Source organism: Drosophila rhopaloa, unplaced genomic scaffold (genome assembly GCF_018152115.1).
Source record: "Drosophila rhopaloa isolate 14029-0021.01 unplaced genomic scaffold, ASM1815211v1 contig_115, whole genome shotgun sequence".
Classification (NCBI taxonomy): domain Eukaryota; kingdom Metazoa; phylum Arthropoda; class Insecta; order Diptera; family Drosophilidae; genus Drosophila; species Drosophila rhopaloa.
In genome coordinates, this window is record NW_025334990.1 from 9,907,162 (window position 1) to 9,926,645 (window position 19,484).

Sequence of the window (19,484 nt, forward strand, 5' to 3'; positions counted from 1 at the left end):
GCCAGACACGTGCTCACGACCCGGCAATTTGCGTGTCTGGGTGTGCGAGTGTATCTGTGTTTCGAAACTGTAATTGTGTGTGTTGGTGTTGCAAGAAGGACGATCCAAGGAGACCTAGACTAGAAGGCAAATCCAAAAATCAGTGAGAAAAAATATAACTTTCTTCGGCTTGCATTCGCCAATCAAAATGGCATTGTTAAAAATATGTATAAGTTCGAAAATATTGGGAAAAAGTTCTATTAAAAAATATCCTGCATAATTTGATTTATTGATGGTAAATTGGTTAACTAATTTTCGGTAAGCTCTCTTAGATTTGTTTACAAATAAAGTAGTTTTCGCTTGTGATAAATTCACAATTGTTTATTTTTTTTAATATTTGGGAAATTCAAATCTGAAAAATCTGGATTTTTCAAGGAAAATGTTGTATATATAATTTCATATTCAGTTGCGAAAAAAGGAGCTTACTTATTTCTTAAATTCCTTTACAAAAATATTATTTAAGAATTGTAAAATATTATTCTAAGATTTTGAAGCATTTTAAAGTCTTCGATTTTTTGAGTGCATAGTCAGCCACAAAAGTAAATGCAATGTTGGCACTCCCCGCGTTTCCTTTTTGAGCGGAAGTCTATGCGATAATGATGGATTGTGTACAACAATGCAAGGGTCCTGCGCCAGCCACCACCCCCTTTTCCGCCCAACCCAACGCCCTTTTTTAGCCACGAATTGTGGGCATTTGAGCGTGTAGCTATTGTGAATTTTGAATAAGTTTTTGGCTAAATGATTTGATTATGTTTTGGGAATAGGGAAAAAGGGACAAGAAGGGAGCATGAGTAAGGAAAAACGAGGAATTCTTCTGCTTTTGTAGCCTGCTAATCAGGGTTATTAAACTTGGCTAAAATGTTGTTGTGTTTAGATGCCGTCTTATACTCTCTTCCAAAACACTCTACTACAAAACAATATAAAATGCAGTTTTCCAGATTCGTCTTATATCCTCTCTCTTAAAAAAAGCCGGCAGTTTCGCTCTCTCAAAATCAGCTGTTGCGGCGAATCTAACAGAGCTGTCGTATAAGAGCGGGCGTATAAGGCAGCCACAGCTTGTACTTCGCTCAGTAGAGGTAAAAAAATGTCGATGTTTTCAATGATTTGAGCGCGAAAAACATCGATTTTTAAAAATAAATTGTATTACATATGTGCTTTGAGTTTTCTTTACCTCAAATGGAGTTGTTCTTGTAATTGAATGAAAGTGAAAGAATTAAATGGGAGGTTATTAAATTCACATTAAGGATTCAATTGGGAAAAGCTTTGACAAATCATAATGAATAAGTAAATATTTTATTTATTTTCGATTTTGATTTTCTTGATTTTTACTTTATATATTTCGACAGATTAGCAAACATTATTAACAGCGCTATGATCTTATAAGAATTGGAGTGAAAATCATCGACTGTACCCTGCCCAACATCGATATCACCTAATTGGAAAATATCGATAGCATATATGTCGGTATCGATGTTACTCCGCCTATACCGCTCAGTCGGTTCAGTTCGAATTGCGCTCAGTCGTTAACGAAACTTCGCCGCGCGCGCGGTTCACTTCGATTTCCGGTCCGCGTTCGTTGCGTTTTTATTCACACTTTTCGCCGGCAATCGTTTGTTGTTGTTTTCGAATGCGAATGTGTGGGAGTGTGTTGTGTAGAAATACGAGCATGTGTGCGTTCTCCTGCAGCGGCACATAATTTTGCGCGATTTGTGCGTTGACAGCTGCAAAAAAAAGAGTGCAGAAAAGTGCAAAGCAAAGGCCGACAGCAAAACAAACAACAAACAAACAAACAGAGCAGAAGCCAAAAGAAACAACCAAACAGACCCACACACACCTGCTGCCCGTCGTCGTCGTTTTTGTTTGTGTTGGTGCTTTGGTCCAGGAAAACAAAATAAAAAAAAAAATAGATGCAGAAAGTGGCAGCAGAATAGCAAACCGTGATTTTCCGGCGAAATAGAGGAGCCCCCAAAGAAGCAGCAGAAGAAGAAGAGTGAGTTCCTATCGCCCAAGTTCAATGACTGCGGCCAGACTTAATGAGTTCCACCCTTTTGAACCGCTCCGAATGCCTGATAACAGCAGGCGACAAAAACTCATTTACATATAATTATCTCGAACTGCCCCCATCTCATCTTTCTCACTTCTAATACAGTCCAAATTCTGTGGGCTGAACTATTACATTCCCGAAATGTTGGGGACTTCAAGCAAAATTAATTGTTTTTGGCATTTTACACGACAATTTATGCTCCAAAATTATCTCTTTACCGTACTTGTGTCAATTTTTCTTTTGTAATATATTGTGATTTTAAATTTCTTGGAAAGTATACAAGATTTCAGATTAGATGTGTTTGAAAAAAGAAAAAAATTAAAAAAGTTAAAAACGGCTTCACGACCAAAATCGGCATCTTTGATTTTCTTAGTATAAATTATTGTTAATTACCAAGTAATATTGGTCCCTGAGCATTTAGAAAACACTTTGTTTGCACACCTGCTAAAACTTAAAGATAATTATTCTCATACTCCAAAGAAAATGTTTGGCCTTAGGTCAAAATTAATGGTTATTTAATTTCTGTATATAAACAATTTTCTGCCACAAGTAGGTTCAAATCCTTTTTTAAATATCCCGAAAAAAGTTTTATAACTCTTTACTTTGTGATCTTTCAAATTGAATTTACTATTATAATTATAATTATTTTTTTCAATTTAAAGCATCCGCAGATTGTATTCGAGTTAAGGATTTTCCACTGTAGTAGTCATCCGTTTTCCTTTTTCGCCGAGTTCTTATATGTTAATTTGAGCAGATGTAGGCGCCGCTCAAAAGATTTTTTTTGTGTTTATTTGCTCTGTCCCTTAAATGAACTTGTCAATTGCTCAATGATTGCCGTCAATTATCAGTGTCATCGATGCTATCTCCGCCTGATAACCGTGGCGATAACGATAGCTATTGGTAGTCCATATGCCATATACTTTGGACTTCTTGCGGAAAAGAAATCAAGTTGCTGATTTCGATTTCTATTCGACTTCCACTCCGTTGCCTTGCACAACTTTGTGGGATCGAGCGTATGCGTAATATTATTGCGCATACGCCACATGGCGCCCCATCGATAAGAGCTCCCTGGTTATTGTTTATTGAATTTCGGTTTGTCATTGATTCAATTAATAATCCCAAAGGGAATGGAAGTGGAATTGTGCATGGGAATGGTAGCTGAAATTGCCATCGACTCCGATTCCAAAGCCATTTCGCCACTCTAATGGCTCAATGAGTAATGGAAATTGAGGAATTGCCTGCCCCCTCTGAGAAAACGCATTTCTGATAAGATTAGGGCCGCATTTGTTCACTGGAAATTATTAATGAATTCTCCAAACCGACTAAGCGAAATGCTGATGGTTCATTGCACAAACATTCGCCTAAGGGCAACTAAAAAAACCACACAACAAAAAACAAGAGGGGGAGAACTCTTCTCCAACCTTGGAATTATGCAACCTTAGCGCCGATTGCCATAAAGAAAACTTGGTACAAAAAAGTCAACACCAAAGACGTGGCTGTGACTGTAATTTCTAGCATTTTAATTACGACTGTTGCCACAACAATTATAATGGGTTCCTTCCACCTCAGCCTACCTCCTCCTAAAAAAAACCAACTGGCGCAATTTTCACGCACGTGCTGCCGCCACAAAAACCGGAAGCAGAAAGGTGCGCCTGCGTCCGAAAAGGTGTGCGTGTTTTTTAGAAAACATGGCTACACATGTACAATATTATTTGATTTGCATAATGAATGAAGACACCAAGCACAGGGCAGGGAAAACAGTTTCTGGGAAAATTCAGTTTAAACTCAAATTAATTAAAGCTTTAACTACCATTATTTACGGTCAGCAAAACCACAAAATCTGCCACAAATGAATTTACAAGGTGAGAAGCCACAGAAGAGACTTCTTTAATATATGGACATGGGAAATGAATGAAAAGCAAGCAGACGGGAATATGATTTAAACAAAATACTCAGTTTTGTTTCTGTGAAAAATGTATATTATTATTTTATTTGCCTAAAAAATACAGACACTAAATGAAAACAGAATTCAGAAAAGGAATTAAAGAAAAGCTTGACAGAAGAGTTTTAAATAAATTCGCAAACAGACGTTAAAAGGTAAAGAAAGGCTTCTGTATAAATTGCACAATGAATAAGACCATAAAGAAAACAAAAACAGTCTTGTGGAAGATGAAAAAATAAAGCTCAACAAAAAGAAACCAGAACAATTGTTATGACAGCAAACCACAAAAACGAAATATATTTAAATGAATAAATAAATTGGGAAAAATAGCTTTAGAAACTGAGAACTTCAGAAGCACTGGACAGGAGGGATTAAGCCTGGCTAAAAAATATAAAAAAGCAAAACATTTACTACAGAAATGTTGCTGTCAACAGAACCACAGGAATTCACCGAAAAAAAGAGGTACTAAGGGAAGAAGTGGGGGTCGAAAAAGACTTCTCGTGTCGCTGGCAAATAAATAAAGCCACAGCTAGGGTTGCTCCATTTAAGCTGACATTTGCATACGCATGTGGAGTGGGGTGTGGGGAGGGGGTGGTTAATGGGGTGGGAGGTTACCCGTAGGTGGTGGCGCTATCCTAGTTGTATATCTTAACTACCTAACTTCTCTCTGGGTCTGCCCAACTGTCTGCCTATTCGAGTTGACAAACGCAAACACATCAGCCATAACCATATCTCATTTGGGCTCATATCATAAATTCCTTGAGGCAGAGCAGGGTGATGGAGATATAGAGATATGGAGCACAGGCACAGAGCTTACTGTAGTTGTTGACTCTTCGCAATTCCATGGGGTCCAATCTCATGGCAAACCATTTGCAGGCACGCACTAATTTTTTCCACTTCTCCCAGCGTTTTTCTTCGCTTTTTTTTGGGTGCTATTCAAAAGTTTAGTTTGGGGCACGTTTCGCATTTTATGGTGATTCGTTTTATGTGTCGTTTCTCCGCATTTAAATTTAAGTTTTATATGAATTTCAAGCAGGGCAAGGTTGGTTTGACACCTTTTCTCGAGCCCATTTTACGGTCAACAATTGAAATCAACACTTGGCTGTCTCGCTCTGTCTGTATTTCTCACATACCTACCGTAGTATCTTTTCATTTGTATCTAAGCCTTTGTTTGCCTTGTAGTTTGGTGTGTTAGCCAGCAACTTGCCGAACTGGTTCTGATTCAAAAATTCATAACACAAACATCAGCCACATCCTACTTGGCAACACCTTCCCCGAAATCCCCCTTTGGCTTTTAATTTTTTGGCAACAGAACTTTTGTCGCCTGCAAGTCTTCAAACCGGTAACTGGCTTACTATACCATACTATATATATATAGCCGTACGTTTTTAGTCAATGATGAAGCTAATGCGAATACTGATTGTGATGATGATGGTGTCATATGTGTGTTTTGTTTTCCTTGCGGTTGCTATTTTCAGTTTCGGCCACTTCCTGGGGCTCTTAATTGGTTATTTCATTTCATTATTCAATTTGCTACTTAATACAATTACTTTGTGTCCACCATTCACTCAATCTTTTGAGCCAGCTTATGTTACTCCAATTTACGCTAATTACCCAAGCAAATAATGAGGCTTCCGCTTCCAAAATTTTATGGCCGCCTCCCGCACTCCACCCGGCTTTTATCTGCGGCTAATCTGGCCAGAATCCCCGAATATAGTATATACTTGAAAAGCCCCTCAAATGGCGGAATTCTTGCCTTGGCATAGTTTCTGCTGACTGCCGCAGTCTATATAAACGCAGAGCTCAAGATAAAGCCAGCCGGAGATTTACAACATCGGGGTCAGTGGGTGGGGAAGTGGGTGGTGTGGGGTGGTGTGGTAGTACAATCCACTAAGTCATAAGAAAGCAGGAAGCGCGGAAAATGTTTGCCTAGCATAAATGTGTTTACATTTCCACGACGGTTTACAATTGAGACTTTGGCTTAGACTGGAACAATTTTCCATCAATTGATTGGGCTCGACAGGCGAGATAGTGAACAAATATTCCAACAGTGCTTTGCAAAGCTATAAATCTATGGTGAACAGCGGTGGGTTTTCAGTCGAGATAGCAGGGTTCGATAAACTCATAAAAAAGAGGAGGATACCAAGTAGTTTTTGTGAATGGGAGCACAACAAATTGGTCTGAAAAAAAGGTAATTTTAAAGATTGACAAAAGAGACAGACTTGGATTTATTTATTAAATGTGCCAAGAATAAATAAATAAGTTTCAGAGAAAGAGCTTACAAAAAAGGCAAATACCATTTATATCTAATAAAATCATATATGATTATATATTATTTTTGGTATGTCCACAAATTAGATACAAACAAGTATTTTAATAGTCTCTTAAAAATAATCAAGAAATAAGTACAACATTTAGTCAACTGTCAAATAAAGAAATTTCAATGGGCAGTAAATTAAAGTTGAAGTATGCATTCTCTTTAAATATCAGTAATTAAACATCATTTCGAAAGCGTTTCCATCAGTAATAGCAATCTAATCCCAAGAAGATTGGCAAATACAGCATTTTAATTGGATGGCAATGGTAGTTTTTAGCACACTCGAGGGCTCTCATTTCCCGTTTCCGAACACACCTGTATTTCCCGCCCTCACACATGTCATCGAGAGGATTTCCGTAGTTGTTTTTGCAACTACCCCACCTGCTGGCACTTCAATAAAAGTTGAAATTGAGCTGAAGCCAGAAAAAGGAGAACCAAAAGCCGAGGTAACAATTCCCCGATCGAAGTTTTATGGGTTAAATGTGAACTTTTATTGGCATTTATTATGGCCAGCACTTGAAGGGAGCGAATAGTTTACTTGTCAGTTTGGCAGGGAATGTAAATTTGATTGCATTTCACTCGATTAACCATCAAACTGGTGAAAAACAAACAAGTGCATGGGGTTTATGTATTTACACAGCCATTTTGCTCTCTAATTGGACACAAATAAAAAAGGAACGCATAAAAATCTAGTTCGAAAAAGCTGACAAGTCGAAAACACACGAAAGTATCTGTGCATCTGCGGGATACACAAATACGATTTTATATTTGCCCACAGAGCAGGCATATTTTGGGTGGTCGCGGTCATGTACATAGCCATAAAACATATTTTTCGCAGATTTATGATTTGTTTATTTTGCGCTCTCATTTCTCGATATGTTTTTCGCGGGGCAGTGAGGTAGCCAACTTGGCGACACATTCGCTGTCAGCGCAAAAAAAAGAAAAGAAAAAGGAAAACTGAAAGGAGGGCCGCGCGAGCGACTCTTGTTATTATTTTTTATTTGCCATCTTTTGCTTATTGGCATAAATGGACTTCTGCGTGCCTTTGGCGAGTCGCTGAGTCTGCGGATCCGCCGGGCTTATGTTTAATTATAAATCCCGTTACTCAAGATATTTTTCAGAAGGGCAAAAGGGGGGCGAAACGGGAGAAAAAAGGAGTTTTTGCGGTGCAGCTGCTGCTTCGTTTATGGGCAGCCAAGCAACTCGAACCGAACTCAGCCAGCCATCCCCATCAGCGACTCGTCATCGGCGGCATCAGTTTGGTGATGCTGCCCCCCTCACCCCCCTTTCCAACCACCCACCACCCCCTAGCAGGCATCCCCCCTCGCATTTCACCAACCATTCGTCCCTGCCACGACGTGCCCAAATTGCATTTGCATTCGAGTTATGTGCGCTAATTTCACGTTATGAAATTTTTATTTCGCACATTTGCTCGTCGCAGTTTTCTTGCCTCGTTTTTCATCTGCCAGTAGAAGAGATTTTGCCTCGCACACAAAAAATCTCAACTAAATTGGACAAGAGCTCTTTTTTTCTTGTCAAAAAAGGCTTTTTATTTGCGTCTCGACAATATTTAGTGGGAAAGTGCTTATTTGACTTTGATTGTTCTTGGAGTTAATTGTTTGTTTTTATTTCAAAAAATTAAAAATGTTATAAGATGAAACATTATGGCTTAACATTTCAATGTTAATAGTATTATTAAGTTCTTCAGATAAAACATGAAAACTATAAAGTTATTGGTCCACCAGTGTGTGTATTAAAATAATATAAAAACTTTAAAGTTTAATGTAAATTAACGTTTCACATCGAAATGAACTGAAAATGGCATTTAACCCTTCCGGTAAATTAACAAAATTAAAATTTTAGAATTCTTGAATTGGTTATACAACAAAAGTAGAGTGAAAGAGTTTTGTTAAAGTAATTTTGTTGATTTGTCAATATTCTATAAAAGCCCCTTTTCAGGAGAATCATTTTTCATTATTTATATGGCAATTGTTAAAGTATTTTTCCAGTGCATGCATTAAACTGCTGCTTGCCTTAGGCCAAGTCAAATTAATTCTATTAAGAAATCATCTTCATTGCTTTAGCTTTGGGTCAACAAAAGCGATCTGGCGAATTCCTTAGCCAGTTGAGCGGGGATTGTTCTCTAATCTCGAGATAGTGGCATGTGGGTGACACTCCCCTCCTGCACCGAAAACACCCCCTTGAAATGTAAGCAACTCTTTGTTGTTCAATCTGTGGGCGTTGAGTCTTGGATTTCACTTGCCGAAGAGTGCAAAGTAATCAGTAAACGAGGGCAGGAGGAGCGGGGGGGAGGGGGAGGAGCGGGAGAAACTGCACCGGCAGCCACTTGTAGGCCTCGAGTGTTGGTAAAAGCGTTTTGTATCTGTCGGATACAATGGGCCATAAATCAGAAGAGTTCCACTTGCCGGCGAGATTGCACTATTTTTGAGTTTGAGAAACTTTTGATATTTAGATGGTGGCTGTTTGCTGGTGGAGAATGGATTCGGATACAGAAGCACTGTTTTGCGGTGGTAATTGCACGCTCGCTGAGGCGTATCGTATGCGGCAGGTTTCCGTTGTTCATTCAGGGGAAAATGGGAAACCGAGGATACGAGGGAAAAGCGTAAAAAAGGGGGAACGACCCGAAATAGCGGCACAGCCAAATGCGGAACATGAAGCATAACAATATAAGCAATATAGTAATACTAGTTCTACTTCATTTTTGTAATACTGAGGTACGATTTCTCATCCTCCAGGTGATCTAAGCAAGTTTTAAACTGAGAAATCGTATCAAAATTATGGGCATGAAGAAGAGATTATGGTCCCAAAATTGTTTATGTTATGGCAATTAGTTTCGAAATCATCCGAATCTTTTCACCGACCTGGCTCTAATATATCATTAGATTTTATTAGATACAGCTTAGAATAATTTATTTTTCAAGTAATTACACGAACTCAGCATTAGGTTATTACAACTGTAAAGAATTCGATTTTTACGCCTTTAAGACATATTGATGATTGCACCAAATTATATGAGTATACCAAGCAAATATTATTATAATGTTCTATGAAGTCATGGCGTTTTTTTATACAGGTACAATTCCACAATTATGTTTTCTTTATCTTATCAAATTGTTTTATTATCAAATACGAAATGATTGATATGAATCATTGCATTGCTGCAATTCCACTGAACCCATGACCAAATCTGGTAGTATTTTTTCTTTGTGTAGAAACAGGAACGGGGGGAAATATGCACGGCTAGTACGTGTTGCAATCTCCAATAGATACAGTACACCGCTCGCAGATGCACAGTCTCAGATACAGATACAAATGCCGCCGCGTGCGTGAGAAGCTCCAAGTTGGTGCGTTTTGCCTTTTTCACGCTCTCGCTGGCAAGTTGGTAGGAAAAACGGAGAAAAACAGAGAAAAAACATGTTCTTTGTCATGGCTGGGTAAATGTATCTGCAGCTCCATCTGTTGCCGCCTCTGTGCTCGAAACTCGTATGTGAGCCAAGTGCACGGCCGAAACTGTAACCAAATACGCCATTAGCACCGAAAGGGGCCCAAAAGAACAGAGGGCACAGGGCCATAATTACATCTGCATCCGTTCTGGCCAAAAGGATGGGGGTCACACACAGATTGAGGCCATGATTGATGTTCCCCGTTCTGTTCCGGCGGAGATCACCTTATCAGTGGGTCCCCATCCGAAATGCCAGACATTCCCATTCCCATTTCCAATGTCATTCTCCTCCGCCAGCAGAGGCTCCTCTTCTGCAGATTTCCCTCGCTTCCATCAAATTTACAGACCATAAATCTTCACTTCTGCGGGTTGGACCACTAAATGCCTTCACACAGTTACAGTTGTTTTCGAGCCAAATGGCTTAAGGAAGTTTTCACGGCATTTAATTGCAAATCTCGTTAGGCCCGAAACATCATTAAAAGTTTGCCATCACAAAATACATGGAACCTTCTCTATTCATTAAGAAGCATTAATTTGTACAGGTAATATGTACGGATATGTACTTAAAAAACACACAAAAGTTTTGTGACAAAAGAAAATTGAATAGAGTAATTTCAATTTAACACTCATTGAATGAAAACAAAAAACTACATTAAACGCATTAAGTTTATTTAAAAATTTAAATTTTAGTTAAAAGTAATTAGACTTGAAATTATTTAATATACTGGCCAACTTGTGAAAAGGCTTTTTGGTTTAAAAATCCTTCTTATAAAAGAAAACCTTTTTAAAAGCCAGGCAATATTATTTGTAATTCTACATATATAAAATGTACAACGCAAAATAAAAACGTGACCCTGTCAATATTATTTGTCTCTAAATAGCTTTACACAATGTCCCTTTTAATATATTTTTTTTGGGTTCCATGGCATTTGAAATAAGTGTAGTAAATCACAAATATTTTTGCCCGGCAAGAATTACGACACTTCCACTGATGCTGTAACTTCTTGTAAGCCGGACCCTAAAATCCGATTCGACGCGACTTGTTGGAAGCAAATGCTTCGAATTTGTCACTCGACACGTCAATTATATAAATCGCTTATGGGACCCTCCCGAAATTTCCCCTCTCGCATTTGGATGCTTGTTGATATAAATGAACGAAAAATAAATTTGAAAATAATGTGTGAATTTCTCCTTGCCTCGTTTCAGCTCCCCAACGAAAAGAAAAACCGAAAAAAAACGAACCCGATGATATTGTCAACGTGGAGCGAAGTGAATGAAAATATTTTGGTGCATTGAAAGTGTTTGTGCGTTGGGAAATGCTCGATCGCGATCGCAGCTGAGGATTATTGATTCCGTCGAATTACGAATTACGAATTACGGATTGCACAATCTACAATCCATCCGCATATAGAAATAAATCTCCGGCAAACAGTTGCAGCTGCCTACTTTGGCTAATTGATTTTCATTTCGGTTTCTGTTTTTCCCATTTGTTTGTTAGCTGGTTTGTCTGTTGTTTCGCCTCTTGCAATGAGGCGTCCAAAAGCTGCCAATCGCAACAACAACAACAGCAACTCGCCAAATGAACAAAAACAAGCAAAAAACCAACAAGTACAAGTACATGAAGTGAAGCTACGCGACAATTGCGTTTGCGCTTTTTTGCTGTTTTTTTAATTAATTTTAAGTGTCGCCGTATTCTGTTGCCCTTTTTGCCGGGAGTGAGAAAGATAGCGTTTTGGGTTGGAGCCGCGAAACCCCCCGGAAATCGGCAATTTAATTTACAATACAACATTAGTACGGACATAAAAGCGGATAAAGGCCAACAGCGAAAGGAGAACCCAAAATGTTCGCGGGAATAAGGAAGCGCCTGGCACGCAAGTAAGTCACCAGAAGAACTCCCACACACTGGGAAAAGTTAACAAACAATTTTACTCACGACATTATAAACTCCTATTCTTCAAGGGCAGCTAATTAAAGCACTGAAAGTAAAGAGAATAATGAAAACAAATCAGGAAAAACTAAATTGCAATTAAGATTATGGGATAGAAAGGATATCAAAGTTAATTTAAATGTAATAGGAAAGAATATGATTTTGGAAAACACAGTTTTAGGGAATTAAATCTGGAAAAATTATTAGCGTACAAAAACATTCAAAATATTTAAAATGTTATATGTTAAATCAAACATTGCTATCTATGTGCATTTAAGAAAATGCATTTTATATCTAAAAGTTCTACAAGAAAAGGGAACTATTTTGTAGCATATTTAGAAATGTAATAGAGTGTCTTAGTTTTAGTATTTTCCCCTAATTTTTTTCTCTCTGTGTATACCCTCCCCCTTTTACCCCAAGGAGACGATTATGTCCAGCAGCTTTTATGTGTTTCCTTCTACTTTATCAATGCTGTCCCTTCTTCGTCTTCGTCTTCCTTCGACTTCGACTACTTCCTTTGCCATGCCCCAATTCCTTCGTTAATGACTTTCGCGATAAAGGTCATTGGTCGAGGGGGGAAGTCGTGAGGGGAGGAGAGGAGAGGGGAAGCTTTTCAATTTGCAAAATCGCTGACAAAAATGGGAGAGTAACGCACAGACACAAACAAAAAAAAAGGAACGTTGCAATGGCAAAACTTACTTTTGTATAATTAATTTCTGGCGACTTACAATAAATACACTCCCTATCCGCTTTTCCGAAGGCCATGATTTTGCGACTTATCGAGCAAATAGTCATCAGTCATCGTCATCATTATTATAATGATTTTTTTTGCGTTAAATGAGCCAATTAGCTTAAAATCTTTATTATTAGCTGATTGCTGATGGCTGGCATCTTCAACCGGTTTCGTTTGGCCACAAGCTAAAATTGAATTATGCTCCAATGCGATTCGAATTTCGAGTTTGCCTCGCGGGCCATTGCCTCTCCAAAAATTAGCAGTCGGAGCAATCAAAAAGCCATCTGCCAAACGATTTTCGTGGGAAAAGCAATCGCAATGAGAAAACAAATGAAAGTTTCCGCCAAACTATCGAACTTTTTGCATAGATAGTGAAAAATCATCAAGAAAGCGGCAAAGTTTTCAGTCAGAAAAAAAAGTAATTTATCTTTGTCCAAGAATTGTTTAAAGTAATGTTAGATAATTATAGAGTGCTATCTTAGACTAATAACTGAACCTAATAACCTAAATAACTAAATTAAATAGGTTTTGGGCTAATTATGAACTGATCAACATGATATGAACTATATTTTTGACCTTATTAAAAGATCAAAATGACATAAGCTAAAATAACTTTGATAAATATTTTGATACAAAAAGATCAAGTTGTCATTAGTTTCAGGAAATCCTCTACTTAAACAACTAATTTTTGAATACCCAAATAATCAAATTTTTCCTGTATTTTAAGTAATTAAATTAATTAACTAATAGATGACAAATGTAAGAGATATTTATTCCGTATAGTCACGGGAATTTAAAGAGTCACCTATGTAGAGCAGGTGAAGGTGGTCGCACAGAGAACCTCGCCCATCACTGGTGGCCTTTATTTACAAGTCATGATGTGCTAATTATTACAGAAAAGTGCAGTCGAATGCCTTTTAGCACTTACCGGTGACACGCCCCCCGAGGGCGTAAGATGATAATAACTAATGCCCCAAACACATCAGGCACCCATGAACTCAGGTGCTAAAAACACCTGTGCAAATAGAAACCCAAAAGCCCAAAAGCACCTTGTAGGTGGAACTCTCGCATTTACATACTATGGGTATACATATGTATATGTTGAGGGGAAGGGGTGTATTTTCGGTGCTTGGCCCAAAACCTTTAAGATCTTTGTGTTTCGGGGCCCACACACGAAAATGTTCGCTTAGAAACGCCTGTGAGGCCTTTCCCTCCTTCCATTTTCCTCTTTCCTAACATGGCAATCAAGCGCGACTAAAGCTAAAAATAATTACACAAAAGACATAACACACTTTATTAAGCACTAAACATTTGATGTGCTTGGGATGTGGGCTCCAAAACTCGGATGAAGGCAAGTGCAGCTGCAGAAAAAACACTCTGAGAAATAAAAGACCCACTTAAAATTAAAAAAAAAAATCCGGATTTAATACAGCTTACTTTTGAAGCTTAAAAAAAACTCTAAAAATTCTCTGAAAAGGAATATTATGTTCTCAATTACAAATAAGATCAAGGTCCTGCATTTTAAGAGCTTTAGTCATGTTCTTATACTCTATACTTATACTCTACTAAAATTCTTCCTTATTACAAGTAAACCAAAGTCTGCGTTGTATAATATATATATTTTAAAACAAATAGTTTTCTTCTGTGTAACCCTAACATACGAGTATGATGAATTCTCACGAGCGTAAAAACTAAAGTCATTGGGATTTATGCCTGTGTGTGCCTGAGAGACAGGGAAACATTAGTGTTTCTTAAAACTTACAGCCAGAGTCTTCCTAATTATGATTGATACGGGAACAACATACGACCCACAACAGTAACGCCAGCAGCAACAATAAGAACAACGATATATCCGCCGGCAGTTTCTTCATTCATTCTCAATTTCAAACTCATTTCGCCCTGTTCCCATTGTTTTCCGGCTTTTGCCCGCTATATCAGATGTATCTTTTACATCTCGACGCTGCGCATGTGCCTCGTTTTTATGGGTTAAAGGAAATGTGGTGCAACAAAGCGTGAGGCAGTGGGAACATACAGTTATGTAGGCTATATGGTGCCCCCACCGTTTTCCAGCTTAGATTACACACAAAAGAAAACGAATAAAATGAAAATTAAACCAAGGCAAACTTCAGGGCTGCTCTTTGGCAATTAGCGGAAATCCAAACTCAAACTTTTCGTAATGATAAAACAATTTACACAGGGGTTTGTTCAGCTGTTACCAAATTGTATGTGCGTGTTTGATTGGGGTTTGAGTTTATTTTGCCAAGTGACGAGAGGACAAATTGATCAGACAGATAGACCACAGTCTAAGCTTTTAGATTCCAACCCTGTGGTCATAAATGTGCCATTAGCACTAACAAACTCCACTTGGCCGTAAAAATCCATCCCCCCCTTCCACTGGAAGAAAAAACACCCACCATCGAAGAGGCAAAAGAATTCATTGCACACACAAAAGAAAAATGGCATTTCATGCATTTCAAGTGCGTCTGCCTCCACTATCTGGCATCTATACATTTGCCCCTGGATGGGTTGGGGAATTATACTTATGTATCAGTGCCCCGGGTCTGTTTTTGATGGGCGTCCCGCACTTCGTGTGTCACACAAACTGAAGTGTCAATTCCATCATAAGCCAAAGTGGCGCACATATCGCATAACGCATCTCATCTCGAAAAGGGGCCACAGATGACGACTGGGACAGGCCAAGAAAAAGAAAAATTATTGAACAATTTCACAATAACAAAAATGAAATGCGAGAAGAAAGCAAGAAAATTACAATTGCACCTCGAAGTATGTAGCATATGTGCAAGTTCACAACGAAACTGAAATACTCTCACCCTTAAAATATGAAACTTGATAGTATGACTTATATAACTTTAACATATCATTGGCATAAATTATTTCTATGAATGAATGAATCAATGGAGACCTAATCTTAAATTTGCTTAGTTTTATAGTCTCTCACTAAAATTGCGCAGTTTTAAAGCCAAGAAATGCTATCAATTATTATTCCGCTAAACTTGCTTTCACATTAAAATGATCGCCATAACGTTTATTTATAGCAATTACTATCATTTTGGGATTATACTATGTAAAACATTTACTAGAGTTCATTTGCATAACAACACGTTTTTGCGTCATAAGCTTGTTTTGTATTTTAAACCATTAATTTGCCACCTTGGCATCTATATTTTGCTTGTAAATCAAAACATAATAGCTCCGCTAAACGTTTAAGCCACGAAATTGACTTTAAATTATTATATTAACCTTTTAACAATACTACGAAATATAGCCTCTTCATGTAGCATAATCTATAACATCGATTATTACGATCATTACTTTGTATTACAATCTTTGCCCTTGAATAGGTCAAACTATTTACAATCACGAAGTATTAGGCAAACAGTTTGTAAAGTAAGACTAAGCTAAGTTGCGAAATTCCTTAACAAATACCCTTCATTAACATCGATCATTTTAGCTGGGGCTTTAAGTCGTTGCACCTCACTCCAGTGAAATTAATAAAAACATCTGAGGCAGACCCCTCAGTCCCCCCCTCGCTGGAATGGATTTTGACAGCAAACATGCCGCCGCAAAAGATATAGCGACAGATCCAATTCTCGCATCCAGTCTTGGCGGCATTTTCACTTTGGGTGCCACAACTGCAGCGGCGGTCGCGATAATGATGAATACCTTTTTAATGAGCGGCTGACACATGCAGTTGCACAGGGCGATGTCAGCCTGCGATTTATCATCTGGAAGTAGGGGGCGGGATGGGATGGGGGCGGGGATGGGGATAGGGATTGGAAGATGGAACTGGAACTGGGGCTGCTCCTCCGCCTGAAGCCGTTCCCAGATGCGTGGAATGACCCTAACCTACCCCAGTTCAGCTCGGTTGATTGCCAACTATTGTGCGTTCAATTCCGTTATTGGGCTTTGACATGCAGAGTTCGCTGGCTCGGAAAAGTCAGTGCCACCAGTCAAACACGCATGCACTGAGGAAAAATAGTTTCATATTTTGTTGGTTAATTAAAATTTGAAAAATCCCTAAAGTTACTTGTTAATAATTACTAATAATTCCCATATATGTATATTATACCAGGATAAATTTGAACAATAGTATTTCAATTAATTTGATTATAAATTATTTAAACAGCATATAATGTCCATACGTTTTAAAATGTTTGATCTTAGTTTTTATTGATCTTTAATTTATTATTTTTTGAAGCCCAAATTATTTAAAAGTATTAAATAATTCCTTAAAGGAATGCCCCTCTTTTTTTTAAATCTTATCTATTTGGATTTTCTTTTTCTCTGTGTACTTGTTTCTACATGTGTATACATATAATGAAATATTCCCGTGCATAGTTTCCGTATTTGCCACTGCTCCCTAGCCATTTTCCAGCTGACCGTACTTGCTTTCTAATTAAAAGTTTGCCCTTAACGTTTGCTTTAAACGCAAGCAAGTTTTTGGGTTTGGTCGGTGGGTGGGGCACCCGAAATGAACCCCACCCCCACCACCACCCCCACCCAATTCACCCAACACGACCTGCGTTTTACAACCGCCCAGCGCACAACTAGGTGCCATTGTTGTTGTGGGGCCAGCGAAAATGTTTGTTGATAAATAGAATTTATGTGTGGGTATGTGAGTTTATGGCCTGGCCTGGCATTCGTTATAGATGTGCTTGTTGGCCAAAAAGAGGGCTGAAAGGGGGGCGAAGGGTCGCTGGGGCGACAGGTGCCCCAGACCAAGGTGCGTTATCTGGCCAACGACAGCGGATATGGCCTATTGAGCCAGTGTTTATGGGTCATTAGGGTGCGTGGAGCGATGGCAAACAATTCGGCATTATCGGCAGGGCCGCCATTCGGTTGGGGCTCCTCTAATTAACATGCCATTGTCCTTGAAGTGAGAGCGATACCAATAGCTTCCGCTTGGCCAAGTGCCAATCAAAAATCTGCATGCAAAACAGCCGAGAGTTGAGGAGCGGCTTCGGTTAAAGCGCGGCATGCAAATAACTTTCTAAACCGACGGCTGCACCTTGACGGCTTCCTTTTGGAGACAGGGAGCCGCCGCACTGAGGAAAATATACATATATCTTATAATTAAGTCAAGAAACTTATAAGGAATGATTCAGAAATTGAGGAAGAATATAAATTGGCTTCTTAATTACCTCTAATAAATTCAAATTAATTATAAAACTATAGAAATATATCATTTATGCTTTGGCCATAATATTTTTGTTGCTAGTTAAATTATAACCTCAGAGTTTTAGAGTTCAATAAATATAATGGAAAGGCAAGTTAAGAAAAACGTTTGAACTTTATATTAAATATAATAATTTTCTTTACAATGAATGCTTATAAATCATTATTAATGATTTCAGTAATTCATAGTAATCCTACATATTACTGCAGTAAACCGCTTTTCCTAAGCCGCAAATCTGTTTGATTCTTTGAGTGTTTCTTCGAAATGCAAATGCAATGGCCACCATCGGCTCGCTACTGTCAATCAGCGGAGGTCCCAGGTGTTTGGCCAGGTAAGCAGTAAGTGTCCACTTGACTTCCGTTTCGTGTTGGCTGCTCCTTGGTTCCCGGAATGAAACGTGACACACGCCGTCCATGGATGGCTTTAATCTATTGCATTTGGCAGTAGTATTTACATGGCAGCCGTTCGGCCCTTGTTTATATTTGCATAAATATTTACACAGACCAGCAGATGTGGATATGGCTGTGGCTTTTGGCTTTCGGCGCCTCTTTCCCATTGACTCGCATTTCGAATTGCCAATGTACGTATTTCCATTGTAGGGAAGTACTCATAGTATAAGCGGGATTAGGGACTTTACTGCGATCTCATTTCGATTCGGCAACATGGCACTCAATTATGTCGTCGTAATTTCCTGTTCGGCACAATTATATGATGCTTATCGCCAGCTCGCTTTTTAACCATATTCGGTTTGGCTCATATGAAGCGTGTATAATAAATCTCCAAGTCGACTTGTCGTCAAATTATGCAAATTTCCAGTGTGGGCTCAGCTATCAGTTGGGGATCAGAAAGAGAGAGGGAGGGGATATGCCTCCAGATGTGGGTCATAAAGGTATCGATAACATCAACGCATTGTCAGCGCGGGAAAAGGGTGTTGAAATGAGAGGCAGAGGCAACTACTCGCATTTCTCATCACGCCCACGCAATTTCGGAGCAGCTCTCGGAAACAATGGCATAACTACTTAGCGGGGCCCAAAGCCCTCTGCAAACGCACAGATGCAGATGCATCCACTTTTGGCCTCTTGTTTGACTTTGCCTAACACTTTGTGCCATACTTTTTCAACTGACAAAATACACATTCTCATGGGGGAAACAAGAGATAGTGATGGTGACTATTCATTTGGAGATTTTGTAGCTTAAACAGAAATAAAAGAAATTCATATGTTTTTTATGTGCTTGGTTAAAAATTGTCAATTTGCTTTAGTTGCTAGTAATAATTACTACTTTAAAACTTTGAAAATATCTTATCAAGTTCCTTTTTTAATAGGTTCTTATGATTCCTTAAGATTATGATTTTTTTATAGTGATGACTCACACTTTCTGTATTCCATTTTTTTTTGTTATTAAATAATAATTCATTTAAAAGTATATTTAATATAATAAAAATATATTTTGATGTGTTATTTCTTAAAGATTAAGATTTGGTTACCATAATGATGTTTTGAGCTTTTTCTTTATTCAGACAATAGTAAGGTTTGCCATTGTAGGAAGTAATCAAACCTTAAAAGTATAATAATACAGATGAAATATAATACATGATTTATCCATTTTTGTTTTTACATGGGATGATCTTAGCCATATCTGTCGGGAACATAGCCATAGTGACACCCTCGAATTAAGACCTCATTCTAGAGTAAACCATTTAGATAAGAGGGACAGGCAGACACGCCTATTTGGGCTACGTTGCTGGATTTGTTTCAACTCTGCGAAATGGGTTGCATGTGAGCAGGGGGAAAGGAGGAGGCGAGGGCCCTTTGGCCAACAA

The 19,484-nt window shown here is 38.4% G+C and overlaps 1 protein-coding gene across 4 annotated transcripts in view; it reads left to right on the forward strand.

Moving 5' to 3' along the window:
* Positions 1 to 1,549: 1,549 nt before the first annotated feature.
* The window catches only part of LOC108049456, a 40,365-nt gene continuing 22,430 nt past the window's right edge, over positions 1,550 to 19,484 (forward strand). For all 4 annotated transcript variants that reach the window (XM_017130630.2, XM_017130632.2, XM_017130631.2 and 1 more), the window contains exons 1-2: positions 1,550 to 2,029; positions 11,012 to 11,680. In XM_017130630.2, the coding sequence (XP_016986119.1) occupies positions 11,646 to 11,680 (35 nt within the window). In that variant the 5' untranslated portion in view covers positions 1,550 to 2,029; positions 11,012 to 11,645. The remainder of the gene's footprint in view (positions 2,030 to 11,011; positions 11,681 to 19,484) is intronic.